The sequence below is a fragment of the Eumetopias jubatus genome, unplaced genomic scaffold (assembly GCF_037043125.1).
Source record: "Eumetopias jubatus isolate StellerSeaLion01/CBP00866 unplaced genomic scaffold, mEumJub1_p1.0 scaffold_1, whole genome shotgun sequence".
NCBI lineage: Eukaryota > Metazoa > Chordata > Mammalia > Carnivora > Otariidae > Eumetopias > Eumetopias jubatus.
The window spans coordinates 6,764,261-6,782,575 of NW_028274807.1; the positions used below are offsets into that span (position 1 = coordinate 6,764,261).

Sequence of the window (18,315 nt, forward strand, 5' to 3'; positions counted from 1 at the left end):
TTTGGTTATACAGATAGACCCAAGTGTCTAGATTACTTGAGAAGTTTGTTTGTGGTTGCATGTCTGCTTAAAAAAAAAGGCTTTTTGTCATTTTTTTTTTTCCTTAGCATAAGCCAGAATATTTCTAACCTACAGAGTCTGTGTCCTTTACTCTGTTTATAGTATACTTTCATCTGAAATACTGATACCAGTATCTTGTTACTAGTACAGGTGAGAAAAGGAAGAATTCCTAATAAACTGCTAATATTTTTAGGCGCATGGGGGTTTGATTTTTGATTGCTAATGGAATGTTTAAACCTATTTCCACTCCCATATTTACCCTTAATTTTATAGAAATTTCTCATTGGGGCTGTTATATTCTCAACAAATACCATAAAATGAAAATATTTAAGTCTCAGTTAAGACTCTTTTATGCAAAATTTCTTGTCAATTTCAATGTAATCAAAGAACTTGTTCTGAATTTAGGTTCAGTGATGGTGTTAATTTCCGTCAGTACTTGAGGAGGTGTCACCAGCCTTCTTTCATAACGGAATCTCTGCTGGTTTAGTATTTAAATTGAACATCTATTTGCCTTTTTTTGAAGTGCTTGGCCTAAATTTATTGTAACTGCATGAAATAAGCATTTGTTTAAAACTTAACATTATTGTAAAACTCTCTGAAATGTACGCAGAATTTAAATCACGGGCCAAATGTATTATCATTACCCTACTCATAATTTTAATCAACTTTCTAGAAATGATTTCTTCATAATGTAATTGTGAAATCAAATCGTGGTAAATTTTATGGTAAAAATGACAAGTTACTTTATTCGACAAAAGGACTAAGACAAAGTGATAGCCAAACATCCTTTTTATTCTGCAGTTCAGTCATTCTGTAAGACAACCCAGGAGTATCAGTGTAGCATAAAAATATCACAGTTGGTAATCTTGCTAACTACTGGCCAAGTTTCCCAAGCTCTCACTGCACGGCAATTTGGTCATACTGTTTATACTTAAATGTTCAAATTTTGCTTCAAAACCCAAATTTTCATTTTGCAGTAATATGTGAAACTGCGAAAACGGACTTAATGTACATGCTTCTGTTGATACTTCTCCACAGCTTAAAGTATTCGTAGCAGCTTTCTGAGATTCTTTTTAATACCTCAAGAGGTTCTGCCTGACCCCAAGGTAGCACCTTGTAGGTATTTATCGGCAGTGTTCCAAAATGTAAGCAGTGTCCTCTATTTTCAGTACGAGTAAACGTAGGTGAGCGGATTTTGACGTTTCACGGCAATACCGGACATCGCCCTTTAACCTGGCACCGCTCTCCCTCCCGTCTGCTCCCAGGGCTCCGCGAACTCGGTCTTCCAGCGCGTTCTAACGAAGAGAACCGATTCGGGAACACGTGCATACTTGCTTAGTAATGAAAGGCTATTTAAGGCGAGAATAAATTTTGTATGGGAAACGGCCACGTTTTAAAAAAGAAGTAACTATTTTTGCATTCTCATAAACTCTTTCAGATCGGCTTGACAGTCATCAGCTTTTGAAATGTGAATTCTTATGGCCAGAGTAAAAGTCGCATTTATACCACCACGAAGCGCTGTGTTTCTTCCCGCCCTCCGCCCGCAGCACGGGCCCCCTCCCGCCCCGCCCCGCCGGAGAAGGGGAACGGATGCCGGGTGAAGGAAGGCAGGGGAGCGGGGCTGGTTTCTCCCGGGAGCCGGCAGCCGAGCGCCGCTCCTCTCCTCCGTGCGTCCCCGGCCGGGACGGGACGCTCCGGACCCCGCCCCGCGATTGCCTCTCTAGCCCGCCGTCATCCGACCTCTCGGTGTCCCCGCGGGCTCAGGCTCCGGGACAAGACGCTCGGGATTGGCGCGGCCGCAGGGGCCCGGGGCGCGTGCGCGGGGGCGTGGCGTGAGGGCGGTGCTTAGGGGCGCGGGGGCGGTGCAGGGGGCGTGGCGGTGCGCGGCTGGGGGCGGGGCGCGCATGCGCCGTGCTGGGGCGCCGCTGTCCGGCCGGGACGGGGGCGGGGATACCATGGCGGCCACGTTCTTCGGTGAGGTGGTGAAGGCCCCGTGCCGGGCAGGGACGGAGGACCAGGAGGAGGAGGAAGAGGGGAGGAGGGAGACGGCCGAGGACAGGGAGGTCCGGCGGCAGCTGGCTCGGAAGAGGTGAGGTCCGGTCGGCGGGGGCGGGCTGGCGCTGGCCTGCTGCGGCCTCGGTGGCGAGGGTGCCGCCAGGGCTTCCTTTGCGGGGACTTGGGGGCCGTCCTGCGCACTCATAACGGATTCTCTGGCGGGCCTCGTGTGCCTGCTTCGTGGGCGTAAGACCGCTCTCTTAAAGCCCCTTTATCCTCCGCCCCGCTCTTCCGTTAGCCTCGGTGTCGGTCGCAGGTGGATAATGCGTCTCTTTAAAAAGAGATTGGAGAAAATAGTAAAACGACCCCTCACCCGTACCCAGTAAATTCAGCAGGTGTGACGATTTCGCCGCATGTATTTTATCCGCCACCACGTCTGAGTCCGAGTGACCGCGGCCTTTCACCGCTCCATGTTTCAGAATGCACCTCAAACGGTGTAGGCATTTTCTTGTGTATGCTATTATCATGCTAACAAAATTAACGATTTTTGATACCATTTAGTAGCCAGGCGTGTCCAGACTTATTCAGGAGTCTCAAACATGAGGTTTGTGTAAATCAGAGTCCTTTCGACTTCCTGACTCTAGAGCTGCCTGTCATTTAGAGCAGCCCCTTCTCACCCCTGCTGAGATTCGTTGTTCTCTAGGGTGTCCCAAACCCTTAAATCTGTCTGGTTTAACCTGTGTGTCCCAAACCCTTAAATCTGTCTGGTTTAACCTGTGTCTCCCTTACCAGCATTCTCTAGATGGACGTTCCTTTTGGAGGCGTGGTCAGATGCAAGTTCAGTATTTTGCTGGCAGGAAGGTGGTACCTGCCATTTCTTACCGCACACTGTACCCATTTGTGCCACTTTGGGAGATGCTAAGATTGGTCAGTGGGTCAGGTGGGCAGCTTGGTCTCCGTTGTGGAGTTCTCCAGGAATTTCGCATCGGATGGTTTTATCTGTTAGTTATTGTTGCCTGAATCTGTTGTTTCCTTTAGATGATAATTACATTCTTTATGAAATTAAAGCCTGCATATTGCTTATTACAAAATCATGCCTCTAGTATCCTTTTTCTCATAATACAGTACTAATTATACTTAAGTTGCTTTAGTTTTGTCTTTTGTTTCTTGTGTTAGGGAGGTGCGGCTCTTCCGAAGACAGACAAAAACATCTTTGGAAGTTTCTCTGCTGGAAAAATATCCTTGCTCCAAATTCATAATTGCTATAGGAAATAATGCAGTAGGTGAGTAGAAATGTGTTAGATTGAAAGAACAAAATCTGAGGGAGGTGGGTGGGGGGATGGGGTAACTGGGTGATGGGCATTAAGGAGGGCACGTGATGTACTGAGCACTGGGTGTTCTATGCAACTGATGAATCACTGAACTCTACCTCTGAAACTAATAATACACTATATGTTAATTAATTGAATTTAAATAAAAAATTTTAAAAGAAAAAAACCAAAATCTCTTGTTACTTATTTCTTTCCCTCATACTTCAAATGTTTGTTACTTTTTTAGAAAAAGTCATAGCAGAGTAAATTTGTATCTGAGTAAAATCTGTGCTTGCTCATGTGATACCATCTTTTTGATAAACTTTAAAAAAATAAGATTTAAAGGAAGTGTGCTTCGGTTCAGGAACTTGTAAATTCCAGGAACTGGGTTTATAGTGTGTTCAGGTATCCACATTTCCTCAGACTCCTGGGCCTGTTTGGACCAGACTTGGTGGAACAGAGGTGGCATGTGTACATGGCCAGTGGTTCTTAAATGTTTTTGAATTAACAGCCTCCTTTGAGAACAGGATGAGAGCTCTAAAAATAATAGTGATGGTCGCTAACATTTTTGAGCACTCACGTTTGAAGGTCTGTACATATATGACTCCATTTGATAGGTTAACGTGAGAACAGCACAGAGTTCAGCTAGGACAGCGTACACGAGCAGGTACACAAACCTGTGTGATTTTAGCTGGTGCACAGGCTCTGGGGGCGAGCATTTGGGATCTCCAGTGAAGCCGATCCCTTGCCCTATCAGGTAGCCCTTGCTTGCAGGACATAGTAAGTACATGGTAAATAACTGTTGACTCATTTATATAAAGTTCTCCTGGCCTATAATTTTCCCGCAAGTGTTGCCTTGTGAGAGTGCAGTAAAGCCCGGCAGTAAACCTGGGTTCTCAGTTCCTGCCTCGATACCAACTATACTTAGGCCATGGCCTTTAACTTCTTGAGGCCTCAGTTTCCTTTTCTGCAAAATTTAGGGATAAGGTCAGCGGTCTTATTGGCTCTTGTAGTTCTCAAATTCTAGAATAACTTGAAATCATTTTTGATTGTAGAAAATGCAGCTTGCAGAACCAGGCACTAACTGATGTGAATTGTTTTTCACAGCGTTTTTGTCGTCATTTGTTATGAATTCAGGAGTCTGGGAAGAAGTTGGCTGTGCTAAACTCTGGAATGAATGGTGTAGAACAACGGACAAAACACATCTGTCCCCTGCAGAGGCCTTTTGTGTGTTTTATCATCTGAAATCGAGTCCCTCGGTACGTGGGACTTGGATGCTTCAGAGAGACCTGTTTAGGCATCATTCATTTAGTGTTCGTGTGAATTTCATGTTCCTTTATATCTACTTTTGGGCTGACGAATTGTGCCTGCAGACAGTGCTGTTATTTATATAAATATTAGTGTGGCATACACAGTGTGTTGATAAAGTTCTAGGAAATTCTGAAATAACTTTGTTAGAAAAAAGCCATACACAGTAGACATTCACACCTTGCTCTCATTCAAAAAATTATTTCAGCTGGTAACTCTCAATGTGCAAAAATGTGTTCACTCTGTGAAAGCAGGGAGTTCTCCTTTGTGGCAGGATACCCAGGATTTAACAAATGCTAGTATGTGCTAGAAACTCAGGTAATGTTTGTTGAACAAATGAATGCTTTATGCATTCTGAGCATAATTCTCTTGACCTTGAGCTTTTACCCTAACCTGATTTGTTACGTCCTGAAAGTCATTCTGTAGCTGATGTGCAGTGATTCCTTGTGTCCTGTTTGTTCGAATCCTAATCTTGGGTCCATTCCGAGAACACAGCATAGTGGGCAAGTTGAGGGTCAGGAAGATAAGGTGGCCAGGCAGGTGCTGTGTCTCTGCACCTGCTTGTCTGACAGTAGCATTCTCCAGCTGCTGAGCTCTTGAACATGGGCCAGTGCAGGGGTTCAAGCAATGGAAGAAGCCACTAAGTCCCTAATATTATAATGGGGCTTATTTCAAAAGGTAAGGACCAAATGTTAGCCTTGTAAACTGTAAAGTTTGATTTTTTTAATACTTCTAGTTTTTTTTTAACATGTAATCCAAAGTTATTTAAGTTTGCATAAGGATTTTTATGCACATCCAGCATTTATAGGAGATAATGAAACTAATCATGTTTTTGATCTGATCTTTAGTTGGAAAGATTGTACTTTAGAATAGATTGTGAAGGTTCAGTAGGAGAAATTTCTGTCACCTCTTCTAGTCGTACCACTTCTTAGTTAGATATCTCTTGATGATGCACAACTTACGTGTGTAGTTAATTACATGTCCTGTCTTTTTCTTGTTCTCCATCCGCATGTACCTTTTTTCTCTTCTGTGCCTCCTTTGGTTAATTAAGTGTTAGCATTTCTGGCAATGTTTTAATAGAAGACATTGTTGAGTTCTGTGGATAATACCACTCCATGAGCATTAATAATCAGGAATCCAACCTTTTATGGCATCGTGGCATTACAAATTATTTCACTTTGAGCATATGGGTTGGAACTTGGTTTCTAAAATACTACCGTCTTCAGAGGCATCAGTACCGTTTCACAGTGCCATTTGGGCTGAGATGCTGTCCAGCTGACATTCACTCTGCTAGCACCTAGAGTTTGTATAATGCTTATGTTTTATAGTGTTTACATTTATTTTGCGTTTGATCTTCCTGGTGTGTGACCTCCAGGAGGGCAGCAGGTCTGGTGTCATTCCTGTGTCATAAAGAAGATTCTGGTAGCATTTACTGGTAGTAGATTCAGTGTCTCCTGTGCAAACTCTTGTGGTCACTCCATTAACGTGTACTTCATTCTTATGTTAACTGCCAGTAGTGGTTTGATTCTTAAGTTTTAAAGATAAATAAATAAGCCAATAGCAAATTCAGAAAACAGGTGTTACCTAAAGGTTCTATTAGGATTCGCATGATGCGTATATGGGGGTAGTTCAGAGTGTGTGTAAAATTCCTTTGACCTGACAAAAAACTTGGAATGGGATTTTCCAGGTCCTCCTCTGTCAGTGCAGTTGCTATGTTGCTGAAGATCAGCAGTATCAGTGGCTGGAAAAGGTAAGAGAAATGAAGACTGGTGAGCTCCTTTTTTTAAGGGTTCCATGTCTTAACACTTGAGCCTACACAGCCAAATACCGAAGCAGGGAAGTATTTGGTTTTTTTTTTTCTTTTTAAATTATTTGCTTATTTATTTGAGAGAGAGAGCACAGAGGGAGAGTGAGAGGGAGAAGCAGACTTCCCGCTGAGTGGAGAGCCCAACGCAGGGCTCAGTCCCAGGACCCTGAGATCATGACCTGAGCTGAAGGCAGATGCTTAACTGACTGAGCCACCCAGGTGCCCCTGTTTTTTTCTTAAAAATATCCTAGGAATTTGTTACAGAATATAAAGAATAAAATAACTCATTTAACAAATGTGCTGAAGATTATAGGTCATAGAAGCATAAAACAGTTGGATTCTTCCCGGCTGCTGTATTGTTATGTTTGAACGAAAAACAAGCTACTCGCATGAAACAGAACAGGGTCATGGCCACAGGTGCAAAATGACAGTGCTGATCATGCAGGCTGGTGATGGCTTGGGGTTGCGAGGCAGGAAACAGGTGCGAGCTGCATTCAGGGGGTTGGCACTTGGCTGCTACTTGCTCCAGATTCCAAAATATTATGGCCATTTGTCTTAGAATTAGGATGGCTTAATTGAGGCTTCATTTTGTCGGAAAATTGTGCATGTTATGTGCCCAATAAAACATAGTTTTCAGTGAAGAATTTAGGAATTTTAGAGAATAATCATAATTTTGGCAGTTGCATATTATTTTTTTAAGATTTTTTAAGCGACTGCCTTTGGCTCAGGTCATGATCCTGGAGTCCCAGGATCGAGTCCCGCATCGAGCTCCCTGCTCAGCAGGGAGTCTGCTTCTCCCTCTGACCTTCTTCCCTCTCATGGTCTCTCTCTACCATTCTCTCTCTCTCAATAAATAAATAAAAATCTTTAAAAAAAAATTAAAAGAAAGATTTTTTGTTTATTCATTTGAGAGAGAGACGGAGAGCATGAGCAGGGGGGTAGGCAGAGGGAGAAGCAGACTCCCTGAGGAGCCGGGAGTCCGACGTGGGGCTTGATCCCAGGACCTGGAGATCACAGCCTGAGCTGAAGTCAGGCAAAGGCAGACGCTTAACCATCTGAGCCACCCAGGCGCCCCAGTTGCATATTATTTTTAAATGAAGTAGGTCTCAAATATATATCTTAGCAACATTTGAGCTTAAATCTTAGGTATATTTTTGTTTAGGTATTAAAATTAAATTAACTAGAAATAAATTTGGTGTACACCTGTTTTAAACCAGGTTGGCATACTTGGAAACATTTATTAAAAGTTATTAAATACATCTTATTAAATGAGGAGTTATTCAAGAAGGTCTGTGGCCCTTCTCACAATCATATATGTGATTTTGTGTTATGTACTGATGTGTATTTTTCTACTGTATTATTTTAGCTTTCCTCAGGTCTTGAAGGGTGGGAAACTGTTGTGTTAATTTTTGTTTGTGTTTAAAGATTTTATTTAGGGGCATCTGGGTGGCTTAGCTAAGCGTCTGCCTTTGGCTCAGGTCATGATCCAGGGTCCTGGGATTGAGCCCTGTGTCCCCGAAGGAACAGATCTCTCTCTCTTTAAAAAAAAAAAATAAAGATTTTATTTATTTGAGAGAGAGAGTGCACAAGCAAGGGGAGCAGCAGAGGGAGAGGGAGAAGCAGACTCCCCGCTGAGCAGGGAGCCCGATGTAGGGCTCTATCCTAGGACCCTGGTTTCATGACCCGAGCCGAAGGAAGATGCTTAACCAACTGAGCCACCCAGGCACGCCAATTTGTGTTTTTTTAATTTAAGTAGGATGATTGTTATGTCAAAAATATTTTATTATTTTTGTACTATGGGACTTTTCTTTTCCAGAACTTAAAAACTTTTTAATCAGTATTTTTTTTTCCTTAGGGACACTCTGCATCCCCCTACTGTTTGGTTCATGTCAGCCATAAAATCCTGATAAACACACACAATCTAACAGAGTGGTCAAGTGTGAATTCAGACTGTGGGTGTTGTAGGGAGGTTGATAAATTAGGCTTTGTGAGTGATGTTGTATTTCTTAAATGGGATGTATCTGCTGATGTTAACTATTTTGTGTTTATTTACAAAGCTATGAGATGATGAAATTAGCCTTAGAAATCATTAATGATGTGTAAAATCTGTAGTTCTGTTGTTATTATTAGAAATAGCCATTTTCTTCTTTCGTAAAATACTTCCCAACAAGGTGAGTGGCCTAAAGTTTACTTTTTTTTCTTAAAAAAAAAAAAAAAAAAAAGCTGCTTGTTTTGTTTACATCACCATAGGTTTTAAAAGCTGGAAAGAGTCCTTGGAACTTCATGAAATACACACTTAGGGGAAAATAAAGATCTAGAGTGATTAAAACTTGCCTATAAGCAAAATAACTTAAAAAATGCATTTAAGAAATACTGCAGTGATACAACACTATTACGAATGCACCTTGCAGCTTAGAAACATCTTTATTAAAGTGTTCTTGGATACATCAACACATGGATTAGAGAAGGGGGATCACTTCCTTTTGCTGATATTCTGCTAGTCCAAATGTAGCTTGCAAGTAAAGTGGTGTTCTTAGAAATGTCTGTATTAGAAGAGATCTCGTAGTCCAGCAGCTGCTTTGCGCTGGAAGCCAGTCCTGGTGTTAGCCCAGCTGCTGTGGGTACGTTTCTTCCCGACTTCATTGACTGCACTCTGCAGCCCCCTTAGGTGGGTAGGACTGTCCTCTGTTCACAGCTGAGGAAAGTGACTTAGAAAAGGTCAGCAAACCAGGAAGTGACAGACCCAAGATCAAACCCAGGTGAGGGGACAGCAAATGTGTTCTCTTTTCCACCACCTCTCCAGGGGGGATATTACTGTGAATGGTGTTAGGTAAACAGCTAGAGGAATCTTTCTGTTCTTTAACAAAACTATGTGTGTATTTTAATTTGAGGTCAATTTTGCCTTAGGTCTTTGGCTCTTGTGCAAGGAAGAATATGCAAGTAACTCTTCTCACATGTCGACATGTTACTGACTATAAAACTTCAGAATCTATTAGCAGCCTTCATTCTCCTTTTCTGAAAGCCCTAAAAACACAGAATTTCAAAGAGCCTCCATGCTGTTCACTGCTGGAACAACCAAATATCGTACATGATCTTCCTGCAGCAGGTGGTATTAAAATTTGTAACATTTACAGCATATCTTGTTAGTGCTTTATTGGTTATTGGTTATTACTTTGACTATTAGAGGTCTTTCTAAAGTAGTTCGTTAATGATGATACCAATGTATTGCTGTTAATCTTTAATATTTATTTTTGCTAGTATGTTGTGTTTGATTTGAGTTCTAACGTTGTCCACACACACACAGTTATGATGTGAGAGCAGCTCAGAGTGTTTTTTTTTAAATTTTTTATTGTTATGTTAATCACCATATATTACATCATTAGTTTTTGATGTAGTGGTCCATGATTCATTGTTTGTTCATAACACCCAGTGCTCCATGCAGAATGTGCCCTCTTTAATACCCATCACCAGGCTAACCCATCCCCCTACCCTCCTCCCCTCTAGAACCCTCAGTTTGTTTTTCAGAGTCCATCATCTCTCATGGTTCGTCTCCCCCTCTGACTTACTCCCCTTCATTCTTCCTCTCCTGTTATCTTCTTTTTCTTTTTTCTTAAAATATGTTGTGTTATTTGTTTCAGAAGTACAGATCTGTGATTCAGCAGTCTTGCACAATTCACAGCGCTCACCGTAGCACATACCCTCCCCAATGTCTATCACCCAGCCACCCCATCCCTCCCACCCCCAACCACTCCAGTAACACTCAGTTTGTTTCCTGAGATTAAGAATTCCTCATATCAGTGAGATCATATGATACATGTCTTTCTCTGATTGACTTATTTCACTAAGCATAACACTCTCCAGTTCCATCCACGTCGTTGCAAATGGCAAGATCTCATTCCTTTTGATGGCTGCATAATATTCCATTGTGTATATATACCAACTCTTCTTTATCCATTCTTCTGTTGATGGACATCTTGGCTCTTTCCACAGTTTGGCTATTGTGGACCAGCTCAGAGTTCTTAACTGTTCGGTTGCAGAGTTACTCTGGTTCTTTTTGGTCTGTGATAACATCATGCAAGCCGATGTTAGATGTAAATTGTTGGTGCATGAAAGTTGATAAAGTATGTTTTAATTGTCAAGATAGAAGTTTCCAGATACTGAATCTGGAGTTTCTTTAATATTTTATTTTGTATTACTGTTACTAATTATACCCTAGCATCACATCAAGATGAGATTGTTTCTTACTTTTCAGTAGCTAATATAATTGTTATTTGTTAATAAGTAAGTTTTTCCCCCTTAAATGTGAAGTTTACTGGAATAAGTGGCTAATTTATTGTATTATATTCAGCAAAATTTTAATCTTGTAGTTACTTATGATGTGTCTCAGTATATTCAGGAAATGCAAAATAAGCAGTATTTGCAAAAGCAAGAAATTACTTAGCGAAAATAAATTGGCTTTGAAAGAAAATACGCATCATAAGTGGTTTGATATGGCAGTAAACACATTAAGGAAAGCAACAGAGACAACTATTTTTAAAAGTAGCCTTTGTTATTTAGAGGTATTTAGTTTAAAAATTATACAGTAGAAGACTTAAGTGTTTTTTTTTCCTTGTATTATTCATAGTTCTGAGTTACTGTCAAGTGTGGAAGATTCCTGCAGTTCTGTACTTGTGTTTTACTGATGTGATGAAGTTAGACCTAATCACAGTTGAAGCTTTTAAGCCTATCCTTTCTTCCAGAAGCTTGAAAGGTTTGGTTAAGGTAAGGTTTTAGCCCATTGACTTAACACCTGAGTTATAACAAACTTAATAACAAATGGTAAATTTATGGTACTGATTTAAAACTTAAGGAACGCTTAGAGATCCTTTTTTCTCAAAGTAAAGCTTTCTAATCTGGCACTTGGAATTGGATTGTCACCCTCTCTTTTAGATGTACTTCTGTAACTGGAGAAATGTTTTGTTCATGCTTTTTCATGGTAGATCAGTGCAGCGCATTGATATAAATTCCAGATGGCTGTGTAGAAAGGTGGTTTGACTGTTCAGGAAGTTTCTGTGACTAATTCATTTGGAAGGTTGTAATATTTAAGAAGGCATTTTTGAGCACAGCATGGATCAAATTTTCAATGTTTATTCACTTAATTTTGCATGGGACTGGCTATGTGAAGGCGAGATAAACCCGTTTCCTGCTCTCCGTGTGTGTGTGTGTGTGTGTGTGTGTGTGTCCGTGTGTCCCTGGGCTCTTTCACCAGAAAAAGTCATTGGAACATGTACACAAAAAGTTTTGCCTGTGATTTCAGGTGGGTTTAGGAGCTCCTGTCTTTTCCCTAAGAGATTTGCTGAGAGGGCATGCGCCCTGGGTAAGAACTTCTCTCCCACAGGGAAGAGACAACAACAGCGTTCCACAGTGGGAGTCCTGTTCTATTGTAGAACGACCATTGGTGTTAAGACACCTTTTCTGGCAAGTTCTGTTGGAGTTAGCTCATTGCACTTGTCTCATTAAATTAGTTTGCTTGCTAGATGGTCAGCTCCGTGGGAATGGACCCCTTTTTTCCATTTGGGTAACCCCAGGTCATCAGGTACCTGGCATACAGGAGAATGCATTCCCAGCCATTTGGTGAATTAGTAAGAGTAGAACTTAAAATTAAATTCGTGTAATTCAAGCATGATTTCACAGTAGCTGGAGTCACGGACAAGCTTTCTGAGCAGCTGAGTTGTTTCATCGGTCGCGTCGCTCTCGGGGGACGTACTGCTCGTGGGGTGTGCTTCTGTGGTTAACGGCTGTTCTGTTCCGGGGCGGCACGGCGCGCCGCACGCGTTCCGGGGACTGGAAATCGTCGTGTGGAGTCGAAGTCCACCTGCAGCTTTTAGGAGTATTCTTTGAAGGGGAAATTGAGATACCTTGTCCTAAGCTGTTCATTTCTTCCTGTAAACGTTAACGGAGTTTGAGGAGCGCGCTCGTCTCTCAGACGGGAGCAGACATGGCCGTCCTGAGTTCACTCACAGTCTCTGTTGATCTGAGGGGGGGGCGTGCGGCCACCGACGTGGACTTCTCTTGAGCCATGTGAGCGCCACGGCCTGGCGGCGGCTCACACCACTGCCGTGCCAGCCGGGCGGAGGAGAGCGCCCCGTCCCCGTCGCGGGCCCGCCGCGGTGGGCCGAGGGCCATCTGAGGAGAGGTGGCAGCGGGGAGCGCGGACGTGGGCGGGCTCAGAGCCGAGCGCCCCCGTGGGGGAGAGGCCGGCCTGGAGGGTCACCTCCCGCCAGAGGTCTCGGAAGGGCCGTGGAGGCCGTGAGGCATCCCCGGAGAGTTTTGGGCAAGGGGAGGACAGGCTTAGATGTTTCACCTCCTTAAACACTTCGATGTCCTGAAGCGCTGAGGTAGGTGCCCCGGTGTGCCACCTCCCGGAAGAGATTCAGGGCAGGGCCTGTTCCCTCTGCGTGCCGTTCTGTGTACGGCCTGAGAGTGCAGGGGTTGGAGTGTCTCCGTTGTTTCTGACTGTGTTCTCCGTCCCACCGAACTGATGACTTTCTTCTCCTCTTCCAGAATATTCCCCAGAGCACAGACATACTGAAGAAATTGCTGACAACAAATGAGATTCAGAGCAACATTTATACATGATTCCAAAGATCGTTTTGTAAAGTGTTCTTACCCATCCATTCCTTCAAGGGGAGCAGTGTGTATGGTTTTGTTTTGTTTTGTTTTGTTTTTTCCCCCAAGGGGGTGTTTTACAGGTATACAAACAGAATAAACTTAATTTAAATTCATTATAGTTTTGTTTCCTTTTTGATGGTGGTACTCTTGACAACTGAAATAAGCCAGATGTTTTTCTTCATCCACTAGGTGGGAGTATTGTTTTATTTGAATATTTTATACTAATATAGTTAAAGTTTTTTTAAAAACCTACAGATAATACAGGTTTTAGTAATATGTAAGCAGAGTTACTTTAGTGCAGCAGTTCTGTGTGATACTTGAAAGTTATTTGTTGGTGATTATTATTTTATTTATAAGAGATAGAGCTACGAGCCGGAGGAGAAAGGGAGGGGTGGAGGGAGGGGGAGAAGCAGGCTCCCCACCGAGCAGGGAGCAGGGATCCCGACCCCGGGGCTCGATCCCAGGCCCCTGGATCATGACCTGAGCCGAAGGTCTGCATGAATATAATTATAGATTCTATGACGCTTAACCGACTGAGCCACCCAGGTGTCCCTGTTGGTGATTCTTAATATGTGAAAAGTTTGTATTTTATGGGTTCTTCAGGTTTTTTGTGTGGGTAAAAATTGATCAGGTAACAAAGTTATATGTTTGCTCAAAATGAAATAAAAAGAAATGTGTATTTCATCACTTTTCAGTAATATCTGCCAGGCAGGCTCTTCGTGCAGACTTCTCTGGGCCCTGGTGCAGGGTTAACTGTGCTGGAGGTACAGGCTCGGCTATGGCAGACCTGTTGTCGCTGGAATGTGACATGAGTCATGAGCTTGAAGTAGCCACCCTGCTACAGAAAACCACACACTGCACTCGGTCAGTGAAAATAAATTTTACAGTGGTGAAGTTGAGAAATGCTGCTTTATTATAAGTTGTGGAATCATTTGTATATTACAGATTTATTATTACTATTATTTTATTTCAATTCTAGTTGGCATGCAGTTCACTATTGGTCTCAGGAGTAGAGGTCAGTGGTTCATCATTTACATACAACTCTTCAGTGCTTACCACAAGTGCCTTCCTTAACGCCCATCCCCCATGTAGCCCATCCCCCACCCACCTATATATTACAGATGGAGACAACGTACTCGTATCTAGTCGTATCTTCTAGATTCCGTTTTGCTTACCTTTGCTTACTGTTCTTGACAGTGTTCGTAGGTGGGTTGAGGACACTCTGCACTCCCTTTCTTGAGCGTCGGAAGTCTTGGGCAGGGCGCGCGTGAACACACTTTGATGATAGAAATTGAAGCATTCTTGTTGGAGAAATGTCTGCATCCATTCAGAAATGTGTTTGCAGAGCCCTGTGGTGACTTTGGGGTCCAGTCTGGAGCTAGAGCCTTCTTTCGCCATGGGGGTTAGTTGGTCACAGAGGAAGAGTAACCTTGGAAAACAGCAGCTCTCAGGCTGACCCTTACAGGCCTGGTGGCCCCCGGAGTCCCAGTTTCCTCATCTCTAAACTGCAGGTAGGTAAAGGAAAATTAATGAATTAGTGTAAGTGTGCAGGAAGTGTTTCTTCCCTCAGGTTCCATTTTTCATCTGTTTAGTGAGGAAGAATCGACCTGTTTATGTGGTTGGGTGGTTGTAAGTATAAAAATAGAAAAACGCTTTCGATGAACAGGAGAGGGTCCTCCACTTGCACACCCCTGTGTACGCCCACCCCAGGGACCCCGACTTCACGGTGCAGCCAGGAAGGTGTGACCGGCAGGCACTGTCCCCCGTTCCTTCTCAACACTCCATGCCACATTCGAGAACCATGATTCTTGGCGATATCAAGGCCAGGAGTGGAGTTGCTGGGGGAGATGCTTAGTGGTTGGGTTTATCAGTGTGGCGGGTTGGTTGAGTGTGTTTTATGTTCCTTACTTTGCACTGAGGTTCATTTCCAGTAACATCAGTAATTATTTAGCGGCATAGAATCTATAATTATATTCATGCAGATAAGTCGCCCATTTGAATGGCGGTGGTCTCTGGAGAAAAGTAATCGGAACGAACACAAGTGGGTACCTACAATGCTGACGTCTCTTTAATGCCGATGGACACTCATTTGTGAACCGTATGCAAGTCTGGAGATCTTGGTTTGGGCTGGAGAGAGACGCAGAGAGGAGGGTTGTGCAGGGGTGATGGTGAGAGAGGATCTGCACTGAGGCTGCCTGGAGTCCTGCTCGTTTGGGGAGGCGGGGAGGAAGCAGTCTGCAAGGTGCCCCTGGGGCTCCCCAGGCGAGTCGCTCTCCAGAAGAGCTCAGGGGAGGCCTGGGCAGGAGCCCACCCTACCCGCCCCTGCTGTGTGGCTTCTTGACTTAATTACCCGACTTCAGAACAGGCACTGGGTATCCAGTCTGTTCTCCACCCTCACGTTCAACAAGGCCACCCCTGACATTTTTGAAGGTGAAGTAGCAGCGGCCTCTTTCTGGTGGCCTACTTAACTCTGAAGCTGCTGGAATAAACTCCATCATGGCCATACCTGGAGCCTTGGCTCCCCCGTTCTCTGCAAATTCTGCTTTGTCTAGTGAAAATCCCAGGCAATGGCACTCTCCATTAGTGTTTGGGGAAAGGAAAGGAGCAGATGGAGTTCAACATCGTTTTGACTGTCGTTAACGCATCTGGCAAAGGTGAGCCCGAGCTGCCTGCAAGTGTACCTGTGCCGTCTGGTTTCACTACAACAGATCTGGGGGAGGGCGTGCAAGGGGAGGGTTTCCACGGAAGCCGGGCCAGTGTACTTACTCTGTGAATGTCAGTTTCGCTTGTTCAGGAAGAGGACCGGATGTGTGAACTAGCCCTCGCTCTCCCTTCTCCAGCCTCGTTGCCATTTGGAGATGCTGTTAGTCCCCTGCAGCCCGGACTGCATCCTGGAAAGGAGCTACTGCGATTGACCACAGAGCAGAGGACTATGCCTTACTTGATGTTGCCTAGACAGCTTTATGGTTGTCATCTGACACCGTCCTTGAAACAGGCCGAGGAAGAGCCTGTTCTACAAACGAGGGCGCTAAGGAGCTTGAGTCCCACAGGGTCAGACCCCGGTGAGGGGTGGATTTCAGCCCAGCTCTGCTGCACCGGGCTCAGCGTTCCCTGCAAAACTGCCCACCCGAGGCTGGGGAATGCAAGGTTCCAGGGCCTCACGGCTGGAACCATCCAGAAGACCGGAAAGCCCATGACCAAAGATGGCTCAGCCTGCCAGGGACAGGACTGGCCCGAAAGAACCAAGTTCCCTGCCTCAGCAGCTCCACATCTCAAGTCCCAGCAGGTGGCCCTGGGCACAGAGCAGACTGACATCGGGCGGAGCCGCTGAGCTGGGGTCTGTTCCATGTCAGGCTTCTGGGGGCAGTGTGCACTCGGCCCCACACCCGGCTCTCCTCGTCCGAGTTCGAGTTTCTGTCTGGAACCTGTTTCGTGCTGTGGGCAGGAGGCTAGGAGAGCAGGGCCTAAGTCCCTGAGGGAAGTCACGCTGGCAAGGAAATTGCAGGCCGTGTGGGCCACTGCACAGAAAGCTGCCGGGCAGAGGATCTCAGTGGGCGCTTAGTTGAGGGGAACATACCAGAAATCCGAGAACTGGCGGCGGAACTGTGCTCTAGATGCAAAATGGTATTTGGAAGTGTCTTCTGGGAATGTTAGCTCCTCTGGCTGAGCCCGGTGAGGCCCGGCCAGGAGCTGCTGAAGCGCCAGGGCGGCCGTCCCAGGGCATGGAGTCAGAATCCAGACGGCATGACCTGCTAGGCCTGGCCCACAGGCCCGACAGCAGGCCCAGCCAAGACACGCCTGGTCCCCGCCGCCTTCTGGACTTGTCCCCAAAGAGGCGAGGGTTCTCTCTCCAGTCCCAGAATGCCTCCAACTTCGAGAGATACGGGGCCTGGGCAGAGGCCTCAGAATGAACGGACACCCTGGCCTGCCCCGTCCGGGAGCTGCAGGCCTGTGGCGAGGTCCATGGGCACCCCGAGGCCTCGCGGCTGGACTCAGACCCACATGGATCTGCGTTACTCTGAACCCTGGGGTCTCCACTGGGTCAAATGTGGGCCTTTGATGTTTATAACAAAACAACCTGTGTTTTGGGTTGCCATGTGGCTGCCAGACCATGAGCCTTGCTGGCGATGACTCAGAAATTCCGCCTCATGTTCTCAAAAGGCCAGAGTGCTGGATTGAAACCACATATTAATAACTTGGCCGTCTGCTCAATCTCGTAATATTAAATGTGAGATTGTTCGTGTATTCGTGTCTACACATTGTGAAACCAATATTAAACATGACCCATACCAAAATAGCTCAGAGTGTATTTATTTCAAAGGAAACAGAATGATTTACGTTGAATCCTCATTGCTGCAGTGAACTTTAAAGGTATCTTGAGGAAGGGATAAAAGGCCATGCAGTTATTACTGCAAGTTCACAGAAATCTTTGGACTTTTAAGATACGAGGTCCTTTTTATTTAAACATTTTTAGATGTTATAACTACAAAAGCATTTCTGCTTTTGACTCATGATCTGCTTAGGTTTTTGATTAAACCTTCATTCATTCTCTTTCTCTCCCTAGGATGTTCTATTCCCATGTTCGACAAACATGCTTGCTTCGCCCATGTTCTAGAACCTTCTTTCGGTGCTGCTGAACAAGGAGCTGAAGCCATCTTCCCATCTCTTGTCATCTGGGCTCTGGGGCTCCTAGAACACCCGTCTCTGTGGGGGCATTATGCAGCGTCCCAGTGCACCAGGTCCCGCTACTCCTGGGTGCCTCCGTCAGGCCCGCAGTTCCGCAGAAGCCTGTTTTAGCGCCAGCCTCGGTGCCCCCCGTGTCCCCCTTCCCCTCCCTCTCACCCTGCGGCCAAAGGGCACTCGCCACGGGAACGGGGAGCCCCGCCACTCCTGTTGTCTGTCAGATAAACTCCGAATATCCGATGCCCATTCAGGCTCCTACTTAGTCCAGATTAATTGGTCTTTCCCAATCTTACCTCCCCGCTCTTTAAAAACTCAGCCACGTGCTGCCTTTTTCAAAAGTTGCTCCTACCTGCTCAGCTGGTAGCTGTCTGTTCTGCCTCTGATCTCCACAGAGCCAGACAGCACGTGTACCTGTCCCCCCAGCACCCGAGCCATCTGTGTGGACGGGCTCGAAGGGTGGGGGCGATGCTCTGTCAGGATTTGGGGGCAACTCCCTGGGCA

General features: G+C 45.0%; 2 protein-coding genes across 5 annotated transcripts; both read left to right on the top strand.

Moving 5' to 3' along the window:
• The first annotated feature begins 1,995 nt into the window (after positions 1-1,995).
• On the top strand, positions 1,996-13,244 carry PSMG1 (proteasome assembly chaperone 1). Its single transcript, XM_028095610.2, has 7 exons — positions 1,996-2,149; positions 3,232-3,338; positions 4,473-4,624; positions 6,361-6,423; positions 9,388-9,586; positions 11,105-11,241; positions 13,024-13,244. Exons 1-7 carry the CDS (start codon positions 2,016-2,018, stop codon positions 13,096-13,098), a joined length of 867 nt encoding a protein of 288 aa, XP_027951411.1. The 5' UTR covers positions 1,996-2,015; the 3' UTR covers positions 13,099-13,244.
• Positions 13,245-13,549: 305 nt separating this feature from the next.
• LOC148164960 (uncharacterized) lies at positions 13,550-17,409 on the top strand. Of its 4 annotated transcripts, none has more exons than XR_015768304.1 (3): positions 13,550-14,642; positions 15,114-15,785; positions 15,912-17,409. XR_015768304.1 is itself a non-coding variant. In XM_088023867.1 (2 exons), exons 1-2 carry the CDS (start codon positions 15,740-15,742, stop codon positions 16,460-16,462), a joined length of 537 nt encoding a protein of 178 aa, XP_087879993.1. In that variant the 5' UTR covers positions 13,550-15,739; the 3' UTR covers positions 16,463-17,409. The 4 variants fall into 4 exon arrangements, 1 of the variants encoding a protein (XP_087879993.1); XR_015768303.1 differs by having other exon boundaries at positions 13,550-13,995; positions 14,111-15,785; XR_015768302.1 differs by having other exon boundaries at positions 13,550-15,785.
• Positions 17,410-18,315: the final 906 nt, after the last annotated feature.

Coding starts and splice junctions, on each gene's coding strand:
- PSMG1 (XM_028095610.2), top strand. CDS start 2,016: ATGGCGGCCACGTTCTTCGGTGAGGTGGTGAAGGCCCCGTGCCGGGCA. Junction 3,339..4,472: donor TATAGGAAATAATGCAGTAG/GTGAGTAGAAAT, acceptor TGTTTTTCACAG/CGTTTTTGTCGTCATTTGTT. Junction 4,625..6,360: donor ATCTGAAATCGAGTCCCTCG/GTACGTGGGACT, acceptor GGGATTTTCCAG/GTCCTCCTCTGTCAGTGCAG.
- LOC148164960 (XM_088023867.1), top strand. CDS start 15,740: ATGGAGTTCAACATCGTTTTGACTGTCGTTAACGCATCTGGCAAAG. Junction 15,786..15,971: donor CGTTAACGCATCTGGCAAAG/GTGAGCCCGAGC, acceptor TCCCTTCTCCAG/CCTCGTTGCCATTTGGAGAT.